This window comes from Polypterus senegalus, chromosome 11 (assembly GCF_016835505.1).
Source record: "Polypterus senegalus isolate Bchr_013 chromosome 11, ASM1683550v1, whole genome shotgun sequence".
Taxonomy (NCBI): Eukaryota; Metazoa; Chordata; class Cladistia; order Polypteriformes; family Polypteridae; genus Polypterus; species Polypterus senegalus.
Genome location: NC_053164.1, coordinates 93,853,056 through 93,867,749, shown reverse-complemented (window position 1 = coordinate 93,867,749; position 14,694 = coordinate 93,853,056). Strand labels below are relative to the sequence as shown.

Below are 14,694 nucleotides of genomic sequence, written 5' to 3'. Positions count from 1 at the left end.
GTGGGCATGCCAACAAACATGAAGGCAGTAGGCATGTGCCTGCAGAGTACAGCGATCATTAACAAATACAAAAATCCACAGCTAACTCCATCATGCTGTGATGTAGGAGGCTTATAAGGCACTAATTGGCTGGTTTGTACTAAAAGGAAGGTGGTGTTTATAACATTCTGAAATGAAAGTAGACAAATTAACATGTTGATGTTAACACAGGCCATACTAAAAGGAAGGTGGTGTTTATAACATTCTGAAATGAAAGTAGACAAATTAACATGTTGATGTTAACACAGGCCACATTTTCTTAAAATGTGATTTCATTTTGGTATAGGATCCCTGAAAGCCAATATTTCTACACCATAAGAAGATAAGAAATTTAACAAACGAGAGTAGACCATTCAGTCCTTCAAGCTTGTTTGTTTAGCTAATAGCTAAGTTGTCCCTATATCTCATCCAGACACTTATTAAAGCTTGTCAAGGTCTCTGCTTCAACTACATGGCTCGGTAGTTTGTTCAAGATTCCCATAACTCTTTATGTAAAGAAGTGCTTCCTGGCTTCAGTCCTTAATATGCATCAGTTCCCTCGTGTAGTAAAAAAATTCAGCTGGATTGACTTTATCAAGGCCTTTGAGGATTTTGCAGACGTGGATTAGGTCCCCACTCAGTCTGACTGAACAGATTTAATTCTCTGAGTCTGTCACAGCAGCTCATGTCCCTAAGTCCTGGGATGCACTTGGTTGCTCTCCTCTGCATAGCTTCAAGTGCTGCCGTATCTTTCTTGTAGTGTGGCAACCAGAGCTGCACACAACACTCCAAATGTGGTCCCACTAGTGCTTTATGCAATTTGAGTATGGCATCCCTTGATTACAGTATATTCAGCAATTTTTGCAATATAACCTAACATTTTTTTTGCCCTTTTAAATATTTCTTTATAGTGCATAGTCAATGAAAATGTTGTGTCAACATAAACCCCTAAGTCATTTCCAGAGGTTGCTTCCTGTTAAACAATGTCCCCATCTTGAATTTATAAATGAAGTTCCATTTGCTCACGTGTAGCAGTTTGCACTTTTCTACTTTACACGGGGGGTTCTAGAGATTTAGATATGGCATTTATTTTGCATTGCAATTAAACTGTTAAAATATTTGCATATATTTTTACAATTAAATTACTGTTAGGTTAGGTAACACGCTTAGGGCCACACAAGGAGCCAGTAGCAGCAATTTAGCCTGCAACCTCATAGTTTAAAGACTAACACTGCAACAATTTATGAGCATCAGTATGTATTGGCACAAGTGAAATAAAACAAGAGGTGAAGTGACACGCTCCACAATAGGACAACTGTCAAAGCATTGTGTTTTGAACTTTTTTTTTAATGGATAGCAACATGGCACTGCTGCTCAGGAGAATGGCCTGGTCACTATCCTTTGTGGGCTCTTCATAATCTCCCAGTGCTGTGATTTCTTCTCACATCTCTAAGACATGCAAGGAAGGTTAATGACGGATGGTTGATGAGGGTGTGTATGTGTGTGCACCCTGAGAGGCAGTGGCACCACACAGATGATTGGCTTTTATTTTATTCCCAGTGTTGGTGGCATTAGACACGTGCCTGCTGTAATGGAGTGAGGGTGGAAAACAACTGATTGGATTAAATGAATCTCATGAGATGTGCTTTAAATCATCTGACACCAGGCACCTGACCGATGCTCTTTTACCGTTATAATGTCTCAGATTTTGAGAGCTATATGGTGGCACTACCTTGAAAAGGCACTATATTCAGTGTTGTGGATAAAACCCACAACATTACAGATTCTATTTAGATTGTGTCACTTAATAATAATAATAATAATAATAATAATAAATAAATTATTATAAAAATATAAATAAAAATATTTTTTTATAAATAAAATTCTTGACATTTATATAGCGCTTCTCTTGCTACTCAAAGTGCTTATTGCATTAGTTCATAGGGCAGGTCTGCCATCCTCCTGCACAAACTAACCTGGGCTGCAGGGGATTCTGAAGCCAATCAAGGTGTATGGTATGAAATAATATTAAAAAACTAATAAATAGTTTTTCAAAGGAATATTCTTTGAATCATCTTTAAAATGTGTTTGTCAACTAACTCTTTGCTTGAAACTCCTTATGGAAGGCAGATCATGAGTGAAAAAACAACTTCCATGTCAGGTTTTTGGATTTCACTACTGTACTTGTCACTTCACACAGTCATGAGAAATTCTTTCTGAAAATCAAACTGTTCTTTGAGGCACTGATAGAGTTTCGCTAAAATGTATGTAACCGAGAAGAACTTCACTGTTAACGGCAGATCACTTCTGGTTTGGGAAGATTGGGAATAAACTGATTGAAACCTCATTCAGTGACGAAGTTGGCAGTGTCTCTACTGAACTACATGGAAAGTTTATTGGTAGGTCAGCAAAAGTGCACACTGGTGAAAAATTAAACCAGCTGTAGTGTTTTTAATTAATTTATTCTATTTTAGTTTTATTTTTTCTCAGTTTTGCCTTAATGGACTAAAAATATCTGATATTTTGAAAATAATTAGTTTCTGTAATAATGTTATTAAATAGTTTCCCTCCCTCTTACCTTCTATATCTTTCATTCTCTCTCAAAATAGGCTCAGGCTCTTTGACATGCTATACTGTGCTCTGATGGCTGTCAAGTATAATTCTAAGCTTAGACACTGCAAGTGCTCTATCTATCTATCTATCTATCTATCTATCTATCTATCTATCTATCTATCTATCTATCTATCTATCTATCTATCTATCTATCTATCTCAGACACCATTTCTATATTTTGTGGCTATGCATGCATATTGCGTATTGCATACTACTTTTTGTTCTTGTGTAGTACAACCCCATTTCCAAAAAAAGTTGGGACAGTGCAGAAAATGATAATAAAAACCAAAACAAGTGATCTGAAACTTTTATTCGTTCTGTACTGCATGTTGGAAACACTACAACAACAAATTATTTGATGATTTACCATATACATTTTATAATTCTCTTGAAAATAAACACTCATGTCAAATCTGATAATATCACTATTTCTCTATTTACGACAGATTATACATTTGGACACTAAAGGTACAAGTTAGTTAAGTTTACCAAGTGGAATTTTTCTCCCATTCATTCATTATACACAATTGTAAAGGAACTTCATTGTCCTTCACATCTCAAAGACATGCAAGGTAGATTAATGAGGGATGTCATATTGGTGAAGGTGTGTTTGTGTGTATGCAGGTCTTCCGCTGCACAATTTTGGAAACTGAAGGGACTTCCCAGGAGAAGAAAGCATCTAGACAGCAGCATTTGTTGATCCAAAATGTGTACATATCTTCCTGGATTAATGGAGTCCTCACATATGGGCAGGTTTCCCATGCCATGGGCACTGACACCACCCCATACCATGTCAGACGCTAGTTTTTGGCCTGGTGTTGATAAGAGTTTAGATGGGTCTTTTCCTCCTTAGTCAGGTGAACATGCCGGTTGTTTTTTTTCCAAAAACTATCTGAAATGTTGACTCATTGGACCACAAAATACAATTCCACAGAGCTACTTTCCTTCTCAGGCGAGACCATTCCCAGAGACACCAGCAGCGCTTCTATCAATGTCAATTATGGTTTCTGCTTTGCATAGTAAAGCCTTAACTTGAATCAGTGGAAGCAGTTGGGGAATGGTGTTGTTTTTGTTGTAATACAAATCAAAGTAAATTTACAAATCACTCTTTGATTTTATTAGCATTTTTCATACTGTCATGACTTTTTTTGGAATCAGGTTTGGGCCTATTCAACAACTTTAACTTTAAATACTGTTTTTTTGTGTTTCCCTCAGAACATGTAGGTCCGGCCCAAACAGTGGTTCAAGCCCAAGGGTCCCTTCTCTCCTAAGCCCACAACTGATCATCCTCATCACATTGTTTCTTCAAATTGTCAAAATGTCCTCTTTAACAAAGTGACTAGAGAGTTTATTCTCGACTCATGGCAGATGATTTTCATGATGTTAATATCGACTTTTTGCTTCTTAAGCAAATCATCCCTTAGTGACACTATCTGCCTATTGACATGCACATCTGCAAAGTCCCTACCCTGACCCCCAAGGCCTGGTGCTCTTCTACTTTGTGGGAGCCTTACAATCGGCCTCTAAGCTAACTGCGGAGATAAGGAGTAGGCCTGTTCAGCCTGCATTATGATTCTCCAGTCTCTACAAAAGCCTTCCTTCATTGACTCAAATCTTTTTTTTTAATGGAAAGCATAAGGTGGTCTGTTACTTTGAAATAGAAAAAAGCTGTGTGGATTAGCTTGAAATATACAAAGGAGATTCAATGATGTATATCCATTCACTTTCCATTGGAATTACACTGGAGCAGATGCTGGACTTGTAATTCCATTTTAAAGTCCGACATTCGGGAATCCAGAAATACCCAGTACAGTAAGTGTAATTACTTGGTACGTGTAAAGTAATTATAGTTTAACTGCTAACTTTGTGGTTTCCAAAGCTTACCCCACCATCTGTAATGAAAAGACCAGAGCTGCTCATCATTTAGCATCGTGGCTCTGCAGCAGATTGTGGTTTAATAGCTGTAGATGTCTATCGACAGTCATGTGACACTCTCTGCAGGGTCTTCTAGTTCATGATTGTAAAGGAAAATTAAATTTTTTGCCTAAAAAGCAAATCAAACATCAAAAATGCATTGTGTATTTATAAAATACATTGTCATGATTTGCTCGGTAAAGGATTTTGAGATGGCACTCACAGCGAAAGGTGTTTCATTTGGAAAAGTAAAGGTGAATTTGAAGGACACAGGCTGGCAGTTGTGATCAAACTTATAAGATGCTGTAAGCTTTGACATTCATCAGTGGGCTTTGGTTGATCATATCTTTGAAGTGATAGATAAAGATGCTACTCTAAGAGAGCCAAAACATAAGAAATTATCAAGCTCATTGGTTACTTAAGTTGCCCCAACATCTTATCCACATGCTCTTCAATGTTGGAAAGATTTCTGTTTCAACTGTATGACTTCATGGTCTGTTCCATATTGCCATGACTTTTGATGTGAAGAAAGGGTCTGTGACTTAACCTCTGTTTCAACAGGGAAAGTAGAGGAGAGAGAACTTGGAACGAAGGAGCAATAGGAAGTGACTGGGAACAGTTCCAAAACATTTGTAGATACGTTGTGGAAATAATTAGAGAGCAGTGGTGACAATAGTTAATTGATAAACCCACTGAAATATGGCCATGAACAATTAAAACAATGAAAAAATAAAACCTAAAGTGCTGGTGATTTGGTATGTTAAGATAAAATGATGAAGGGTGGGAGATTGTGTTATCATACTAAATGCAAAGGTAAGGACTTGTAGGATGCTATGCAACACACAGAGTAGCAACAGATTTCATATGTGGGGAGAAACCCCAACTGACAACAGAAAGCGGGTGAAGGAGGAGATAGCATAGTGACCCACCTCATGTTCTAACAGCTAAGTGCAATTGAAGATAACAGAACAATGAAGAGGAGGAAGGGTTGGAGACACTGGACCCTGAGCTGCAAATCACATCAACATCTGTCAATGTAATAATACCAAGCAGAAATTAAATGGAATGTGGTGACAAGTTTTTAAAGCATAAGGGATAAAAGGACCAGAATTACAAAGAAGAGGTGTCAGGGATACTAGTTAGAGAATTGGGGGAAGGAGTCGAGATTCATAGGGAAAAATTAATTCAAGTAAATAGCAAATCACATATTTGGTGACACCAGTTGAGATTAAGAGGTGGTGAAGACAGGGAGTACTTCTTCAAGGAGTTATAGGAATCTAGAACACAATATGGAGTTATGTAGTTGAAGTGGAAACCCTGACAACCTGTAAGAGCTATCTGGATGAAGTATTGGGACATCTTCGGTAGTAGCTAACCAAACAAACTTGATGGACTGAATGGTCTCCTCTAATTTGTTAAACTTTGCATGTTAAAAGAAGCAACAAGCTGACTTCAGATAGGTCAGTGGGTATTGAGCTAATGAGAGATTCATTCAGAAAGATCTGACTTGGGTGAGTTTTTTTAATGTTTTGCAATGAAATAAAAATGCTACATAATAACACCTTGCTACATATTAAAACCTTAAACATTTTAAAAACCTGAGAGGTTGAATGTTTGACATGGTGACAGTCGAAATATGCAAATCCAAGAAAGCAACTGAAGTTAGCAGGAATGAAACAGGCATGAGTGTAGTCGTGCTACTTCACTGTACTCCTTTTTAAATAAGGGGAAATAGAAAATATGATTGTCAAACAGTCCATGAGGCCACAGATGAGAAAGTTCAATAAAATGCCAATATGAGCATTAGAAGATTAGAGGTAGAGCTGGCTTCAGGTGCACAGGGCAGCGAGAGGACAGGATATTGAAAATTTTAAACAGCACATGACTCAGCTAGTATTATGAGGAGCCAGCTCATACTTTCATGATGATGCAAATGAGGGTGTATGAGTCATTGTGAGAAAGAAAAGGCATGATTGGGACAGAAGTGAACCTAAAAATCAGTTGTTAAATGTCTGGTTCAGGTTGAATTTCAGTAACCTTATAGTCAGTGCATGACCTGCGTGGGCAACAGGTCTCTGGTAAACTTCATGCAAATACCTGACCTACCTCATCCTACTGTCTCGCATTGAATGTCTAGAAAGTTTCAGGGCCACCCCAACTTTCTCCTATGATCTCCTGAACTCTTAATTTTGCTGGCAATTTGTGTTGTCTCCTTATGTCATCTCCCATTTCAGGTCTATCATCAACATCAAGAGCATGTCTGATCAGCCTCACCTCCATGACTTGCCAGTAACTACTGGAACATCTCTGCATCAAAACCCACCTCATCTTCCTGCTTTGACTGTATAATCTATTAGATCAGCTCTCTTTCAGATTCTGTGTGAATTGAATTTGTCTTGCATCACTGTAAATATTCATTCCACTTTTTTTTTTTTTTTAAATTCTTATTTATATTATTTATAATATTTGTTGGTACCTTGATTTAGTTATTATTTTGTGAGCCCTGCCTTATGTCTGAGGATGTTTCCCTATTGCTGTGGTGCATTTACTCGTGCCTCAATTGGTGACATGTTGATGTCATCTTATTTAAGCATCAGGGGCTAGGTTACATTTAGTTAATTCTTTACATAAAAATGAAACACTCTCAAAATTACAATATTGTTAAATTGATCATTTCATTATATTTTTTGGCCTCCTCAGTGTTCATTTTTGTGCTTGACCTATAAGAAATTAGGCTAGATTGATTGACTCCTACTTGTCTTGCAGTTATGATTTCAGTGTTCGATGCTCGCTCCTCCATCAGCCATAAAATTATCAAACCTTAGTGTAATTATGTTGTTTTTAAAGGCATCTTGGTTGGTCACAACCTCCTTGTTTAGTTCAAGTAACTACTGTTATGTGCCAGTGTCATCTGAGCTACCTCTCCTTCCTGTCCCGATCTTATTGCCTTCATGTTCCAGGTTCACCTGAGTCGCCCACAGGATGTTCATGAATCATTTTATTTCCCAATGTTATCATTCATTTTAAGCATATACTTGTCCCACTTCATTTCCCGTTCTCACTTGTAGCATCTGGTAAGTCCCACGAACACTCGAATCCCTCTCAGAAGGGAGCTGAGGTGATTCATTGACAAATTGTACCACTAATTTCCAGCACATATGTGACTAACTTCATCTCTTAGTCTTGATCATAAGACCTTGTAAGAGCCTAGGTCACCTCACCTCTATAAGTGTGACAATCAGCACCATGTTTGATTACCAACTTTCAGCAACAGCTCAGCTCACCTGCCTTTGTCCTTTGTAATCTCAAGAATGTCCCAGTATCACCAAGCTCTTAGTATGTCATTTTATACCAGTGCACCTCCTGATCTTCTTAACAATTTCTTCTCTGTCTTGAAGTTTTGCCACCATCCAGAATCCAGTTAATCCATAACTAAATTAGACCATAAGCTTTGAGAAGATGAAGTCCAACACAAGAGCTCACTCTGTCTTGCTTGTTGTTTCTGTTTTCTGGTTTCCAGTATTTAATCAGAAGCACAATTTTTACCACACTGGGACAAAACTCATTCTGTTCATTATTTTGAATTTATTTATAATATGCTTGATACAGCCACCCATTTGAACCTGTATTTTCCAGTGTAAGGTCATGGGGTCCACCTGGCCAGAAATGGGGCAGAGCCACGCACATTACTTCTCTCATTCACTCATCAAGCAATCTATACACTTCCTAAACCCACTTAATCCAGTATGGGGTTGTAGTGGCTGGAGGATATCCTGGCAGCACTGAGCAGAAGGCAGGAACTAATCCTGGATGGGCAGCTTGTTCATGGTGGACATATTCAGATAGCACCTACACTAGGCCAACTTACAGTTGTTATTTAATTTAACATGCATGTGTTTGAGATGATGGGAGGAAACCAAATTACTCCCCACAGACAGCAGACACCTTAAAACAGGTACCAGCCATGCTTCAGATGTCTGTCTAAAAAGATGACATGAAGTAGATGAGTAGAATGAAGGCCACTAGAAGTGCAGCTCCTACTGGTACCACTTGATTAATCACTCTCGTCACTCAGAGGAAATTCTCGGTGGCACTTTTGGGTCTGGTAGGTTTTCACGTGCATGGGACACTCCTGTGTGATAATGGCCTGCAAAGAAAGCACACAAAGACAAAGAAAGAAAAGCAATGAATGAGAAGATCCTTAGCCTCCTGGTGCACAGTACAATGTGAAGAAGAAAACGATGGTTTTGCAACAATTTTGCAAAACTGGTTCAATATTTTTTAGAAGATGAATGGTCTGGTTTAGCTCATTTATTAACAAAGCCATTTAGTACATAAACCTTCTGTGCTTCTCTCTCTATTTTCCTGGACCTCCATTTCCAGCATGAAAATGATGGGTTTATGAATGTTCACCTGCCCCTGCAAAATTCTTGTAAATATTAAAGCTCATATGCTTGACTAGCCAGGGTTAGATTCAACATTAGTGATGAGCAAAACAGCCATGTTTTGTCTTTCTAAAGGTTATGATTTGTGCTGTGGCTGAAGGATTGTCCTGTGGTCCTCCTCCCTGATATAAGGAATATGGCAAAGAACAGCCGGATGTTTGGTTCCTCTGGATTTAGGGTTGATTGCTATTTTTTAGCTTTATTTCAGATTCAGATTTCTTTTGGAATGCTTTTTGTTCTACTTCAGCTTTTCTGCTGAAATTATGATATCCTTTAGTCCACTTTGGATTGTTTTTTCTCAATAATTCTTCATTTCCTTCTTTCTAATTGTTAATTATCTCTTTGAGAAGCCATGAAGCCATTCCTGATATAGCCCTTTTGTGGGTGTTGGCAGCATGTGCATATGATGTTGTGTGGTGGTTTTAGGATCTCACCACAGAGAAGAGATTCAAATGTATTTAAAAATTGTATCTTTATACACTTTAATTCAAAGATGAGGAAGTTTTTAAGCTATTAACACCTTTTGATGGTTGTTGGAATGTACAGAGAAGTTTAAATGTAGTACAGGTAGTCCCCAGGTTACGGACATCCGACCTACGACTTACAAACGAGGACGCAGCTGCGATGCATGTGCCTCAATAACTTCCGCTCTGTCATCTTCGGCCTGGGGATGCTGCAAGCAGAGGCTGGAGGAGGGTGATTTCGCTGCTTGCGCAGTGTAGTGCCCCTCGGGCAGCACCCGGCGGCAAGCGGTTACCCGTCGTCCATAGTCACCGGGGCCACAGCTATCGCTCATGTGCAGGACAATGGTTCACTGCCCACCCACTACGCCGCCGCAGCTACTGCTCCTGACTGGACACAGGCTGGATGGAGCGGGAGGGGGACGTTTCTCTGCCCGCCCAGCACACACGGCTAGTAATGCTGCAAGCGGTGACCCGGTTGTGGCTGAATGGTGGGATTGAGAGTGAACGGGGCGGCGGGAGTAGCATTGTAGTGTGCCTCGGATGGCTGCCTGTTGAATTGGGGTTGGGCGATTCACTACCCACTTTTGGCCGCACTGTGTTCGTTCTCGGTGGGCGGACGTTGTAATGGAGGTGACTGTGTGGTGGGCGAATGATGAACCCCCCCTTGGCGCCCCCAGTTACTCTCAATAGTAAGCCTGCTTGTACTATTACGCACATAGCAGGAAGTTGTCTCTTGTTAGTACATCAGACGTGTTGACGGGTGCCTTCCTGCTGTGATAGCGTGTATAGTGCTGTGCAGAAGAACTCATCTTAACCTTTTGTCTTCATCCTTCAAGAATGTCTCTGAAACACAAATCTGATGCAAGTGCTGGTGATACAGTAAAGAAGAGAAAAACCATCACCATTGAAAATAAAGTAGAAATAATAAAAAGGTCAGAGAGGGGTGAAACTCCATCATTCATTCGCAGAGCACTTGGTTACAGTCGGTCAACAATAGCATTTATTAAAATAATGTACCTGTTCTGATTTACATACAAATTCAACTTAAGTACAAACCTACAGTCCCTCATACATAACCCGGGGGACTGCCTGTATTTGTCTTCCTGTGTGTAGGATTAGGTAGTTTTGAAATGGTTTCCTCCTTTTTTGACAATACAGGCATACCTTGACAATGAACAAGTACACAAAAATGATCTTACCATTTTCTCTTCCCTTGTAGGTGGATTTCGAAGAAACCAACACAGTGGTGTATACACGATATTAATAACTCCAATGATGACCATGAGGTAAGGAAAGCTGAGGTATTTCACGATGGCCCCCCCAGTCAAAGGTCCTAGAGGGTGACAAGAGCATACACTAGGTTTATCTCTACACAGACTTGTGCAATGATGCTTGTGTTAAATAAGGATAAAACTGAGATCATTTTGACACGGTACAAGGCTGCCCTTTCAAGGGTTCATGACTTTTTTTTTTAATTTAGAGGGCACTACAGTTACTCTTTCAAGTATCATTTGGAATTTTGATGTTATTTTTGATTCCACACTCTTTTTCCAGATGCATATTAATTCTTTAACTAAAGCCGTGTTCTGTCACATACATAATATCGCCCATCTATGCTCCTCATTTGCTTTCCATGATGCAGAGATCCCAATTCCCAATAACATTCATTATATACTGGTCTCCATGTGAAATCTCTCAGTACGCTGTAACAAATCCAAAACTCAGCAGCCAGGCTACTCGTCCATACCACCCCTGTTCCTTTTCCGGCTGGCTTTCTGTACTGATTTGTGCTCAATATAAACTCCTCACCCGTAACCTTCCAAGCACTCAGTGGTCTTGCCCCTTCTTATCTTCGTGCTCTTCTTCCACCTTATACATGAGGTGGCTCCCACAAGTCTTCTTACTGTTCTCTACAGAAAAATTTTCTACTGTTGCAGTCCGGCTGTTTATTGTAGCTGCTCCCAAACTGTGGAACACACTTCTTCCATGTCCCCAGAGCTGTTTAAGTCTTTCCTCTTTCACGTTCAATCCTGAAACATGTCTATTCACCCAGTGTTACCATTCTTTTATTAAGACATAACATGTATTTATTTATTTTTGCCTAAAAATTTCCAATGTTATTTTTAAGTTATTTATACTGTATGTTTTTATTGTGCCATATGAAATATTTTGGTTTTCTCTGTACCTATTAGTTTGCATTTTTGTAAAGTGACAATGGGTTTGATATAAAGTTCTATACAAATAAAACTTATTGTTAATTTTATTATTACTGTTAACAATGGTGGGAATTATCTGAATTGGTTTGGCATTTTGTATACTCTATCACCCTTGAATTCTGAATTCTGAGGTCCTTTTGACCTAAGTAATGCCCCAGCAACATCTTGCTTTAATGATTGATATTAAATGTGATCCAGCTTTGCCCAAAATGTTTCTCAACTTCTGAACACAAGAGTGAATGTGGTAGAACATGTGCTTATCCCATCTTGACTTTCATATCAGACTTACCAATGGCAAATCCAAGACAAAGTGCAACATCTGCTATAGCATAGACGCTCCCATACACAGAGGTGTGCCGGATATCCACTAAGTAGCCCATTATTGGCAATAATGAAGAATCAACCATTCCTAGAAAGAGAGAAAACATTGTATGATCACAGCTTTAAATGATTTGTTTAGTAGTAAAGTAACATTTGAAAACACAGTTTTTCAGGAAACATGGGAAGCATCCATTTACTTGGAGTTCAGACTGATTTAAGCATACCATTTTGATAGGGACAAAAGACCACTGTTGTCTAGTTTTGCTAACATAAATACTGGATTTTACAGTCGCTATACTCCTATAAAAAGAAAATAGAAAAAATCTAGTTTGCAATCAAACCACTCTGGCCTGATGATCCACCCTTTCAGTTCACTTGTATTATGTCTTCCTTGTAGATTCTCTAATTTTGACGGCGGCTGTGTGGTATAAGGGATGCCCTCTTATTGGCTATTGCCATATTAAGGTATGGATTACTGCAGTCCCAATCTGGGTCTAAGGCTGCTCATCCTTGGACAGCCTTAGAACAACACACACAGATCTTTATCTTTATTTTAAATTGTTTTGTTTAGTCAATAAGCAGAACGAATGCATCCACATTTTTTTGTGTTTGCAACTCGACTGTCTTACAGGCAGCACTGGCCGTCTTTTTCAAGTCCTGCCGCGTCTCATAATGAGCGTTTGCCTTGACTAATGGGTTTTTTATTACTTTTCATTGTCAGTGGCAGTGGCCCTTATCCCAGTTGGAAACTCTTTTGTTAAATACTAAGCCTCATTTTCCTCCTTTTGTTTCAGATATCTAATTGCCTTTTTCTGTCTGATCCCTAAACTTTTCTCCATTTACTTTTTAAATTAAAACAGTAATTAAATTTCACCAAGATTAAATGAAACTTCTGCCTGATTTCCACTCTTTGTTAACTTCTCTGTGCTTTAGAATTTTTCTTACTCTCTCTACGTATGCTGAAAGCATAAAAATAGCGAATGTATTGTGACAGGGTCAAAGTTTCATATTCAAGTTTTCAATGGATTTATGCATTTGAGGCATCTTGGAACATGACCTGCTCACTTCTGGAGTGATGTGTGTGTCTGTGTGTGCATTTGGCGGTAGCTATGTCCTAAGATGTGATATCGCTCAGTCCAGATGAAACCTGTCATAGTTATTAGCATTCTGAAGGCTCACTGATTATGTGCAAATTTGCTGAAATAGATTTTATTTACGGAGATACCACATATGCGGTACCACAGGCATGTGTATACTGTATGCAGAATAAATATGGTCTACTCTACTATATAATAAAAAGCTTCTGTCTGTGTGTGTGTGTGCCTGGTCCTTCTGAAAAACCGGATTGGTTGGTTTGACTTCTGTGGCTCAGTGGTAGGGATGATGACACAATATGTTAAGGGTGCAAAGTACAATTCCTGATTGTGACAATCTTTTTTTCAATTTATTTTTATAAAAAGAAGTTAAAATGAAGCATTTTAACAACAACATAGAAAACAATGTAGTAGGCAATGTTGGGTTGCTAAATACTAACAAGGCACAAATCGAGCCGTCTTCAAGGACGGGAAGTAATTTCAAGAATTCCAATGATGTCTTCACAGTGATAAATGGGGTCCATTTACCATTGGAAGGTAGTCATAAAGTGGATACAATGTAAATAAGGTGTCTTGAAATGTCAAGAGTCTAAGCAGGCTTTACGGGAATACGATTGACGGAGAAGGTGCTGGGCAAGAGAGATTCAGACACACAAGGAAAAACAGGAAAGGCGCAGGAGCCACACTGAGAGCTGCCTTCAAAGATGGGAGGGATTCACAAGACTACAAATGATGTTTTCATAGCAGGTAAGGGAGGCCCATCTACCCTTGTAGGTAGTCATTAAGTGCACAGGGTGCCAGCAAGGTGCCTCGAAACGTCACCTGTCTGAGTAGACTTTACAGGAATGCAGTTTAGAGAGGAAGTGATGGTCAGGAGAGGTGAAGACACATGAAGATACAGAAGAAAGGCAGAGGAGGAATGCTGGGAGTCATATTTTCACAGTGGGTAATGTGGGCCAGTATACCATTGTAGGCAGTCATAAAGTGGATACAATGTAAGTCAGGTATCTCAAAAAGTCAAGAGTCTGAGCAGGCTTAACAGGAATGTGACTGATAGAGGAAGTACTGGGAAAGAGAGGTTCAGATACATTAGGACAGAAGAAAGGAATAAGAGGAATGATGAGAGTTGCCTTTGAAATTGGGAGGGATTTTTAAGAGTACCAAAGATATTTTCACACCGGGCCCATGTACCGTTAGTCAAAAAGTATAAAGAAGATGAGCATTGCACCTTGAAATGACTGAGTCTGAGAAGCAGGCTTTACAGAAACGTGATCAACAGAGGGAGCAGCAGGCAAGACAGGTACACAGGGACATTGAGAAAAGATGTAGGAGTAATTCTGAGAGCACATTCATGGCAAGAGGTATCAAATATTAAGTATTTTAAATTTTGTTCTATTATCTCTTGAACAGGTAACATAGCTAGAATATATAGATATATAAAAAAGTCAATTTCGAAAGCACAGCTTCATGTAGAAAACATCATGTGCCAGATGCATCTGATTTTGTTTTGTTATATAACAACAATTGTGCACTACTGAAGGAAGATAAGGCAATAACCACCTGTCAATGCCCCTATCTCCAGTCTCACGCCGGCTGTGATATAGCCTAA

At 39.1% G+C, this 14,694-nt stretch overlaps 1 protein-coding gene across 1 annotated transcript in view; it reads right to left on the bottom strand.

The window, feature by feature from the left end:
- Positions 1 to 8,098: 8,098 nt before the first annotated feature.
- The window catches only part of LOC120539308 (chromaffin granule amine transporter), a 56,409-nt gene continuing 49,813 nt past the window's right edge, over positions 8,099 to 14,694 (bottom strand). Inside the window, exons 14-16 of the mRNA XM_039769247.1 lie at positions 11,960 to 12,079; positions 10,654 to 10,787; positions 8,099 to 8,692 (exon numbers count right to left, since the gene is read on the bottom strand). Coding sequence (XP_039625181.1) covers positions 8,600 to 8,692; positions 10,654 to 10,787; positions 11,960 to 12,079 — 347 coding nt within the window. The 3' untranslated portion in view covers positions 8,099 to 8,599. The remainder of the gene's footprint in view (positions 8,693 to 10,653; positions 10,788 to 11,959; positions 12,080 to 14,694) is intronic.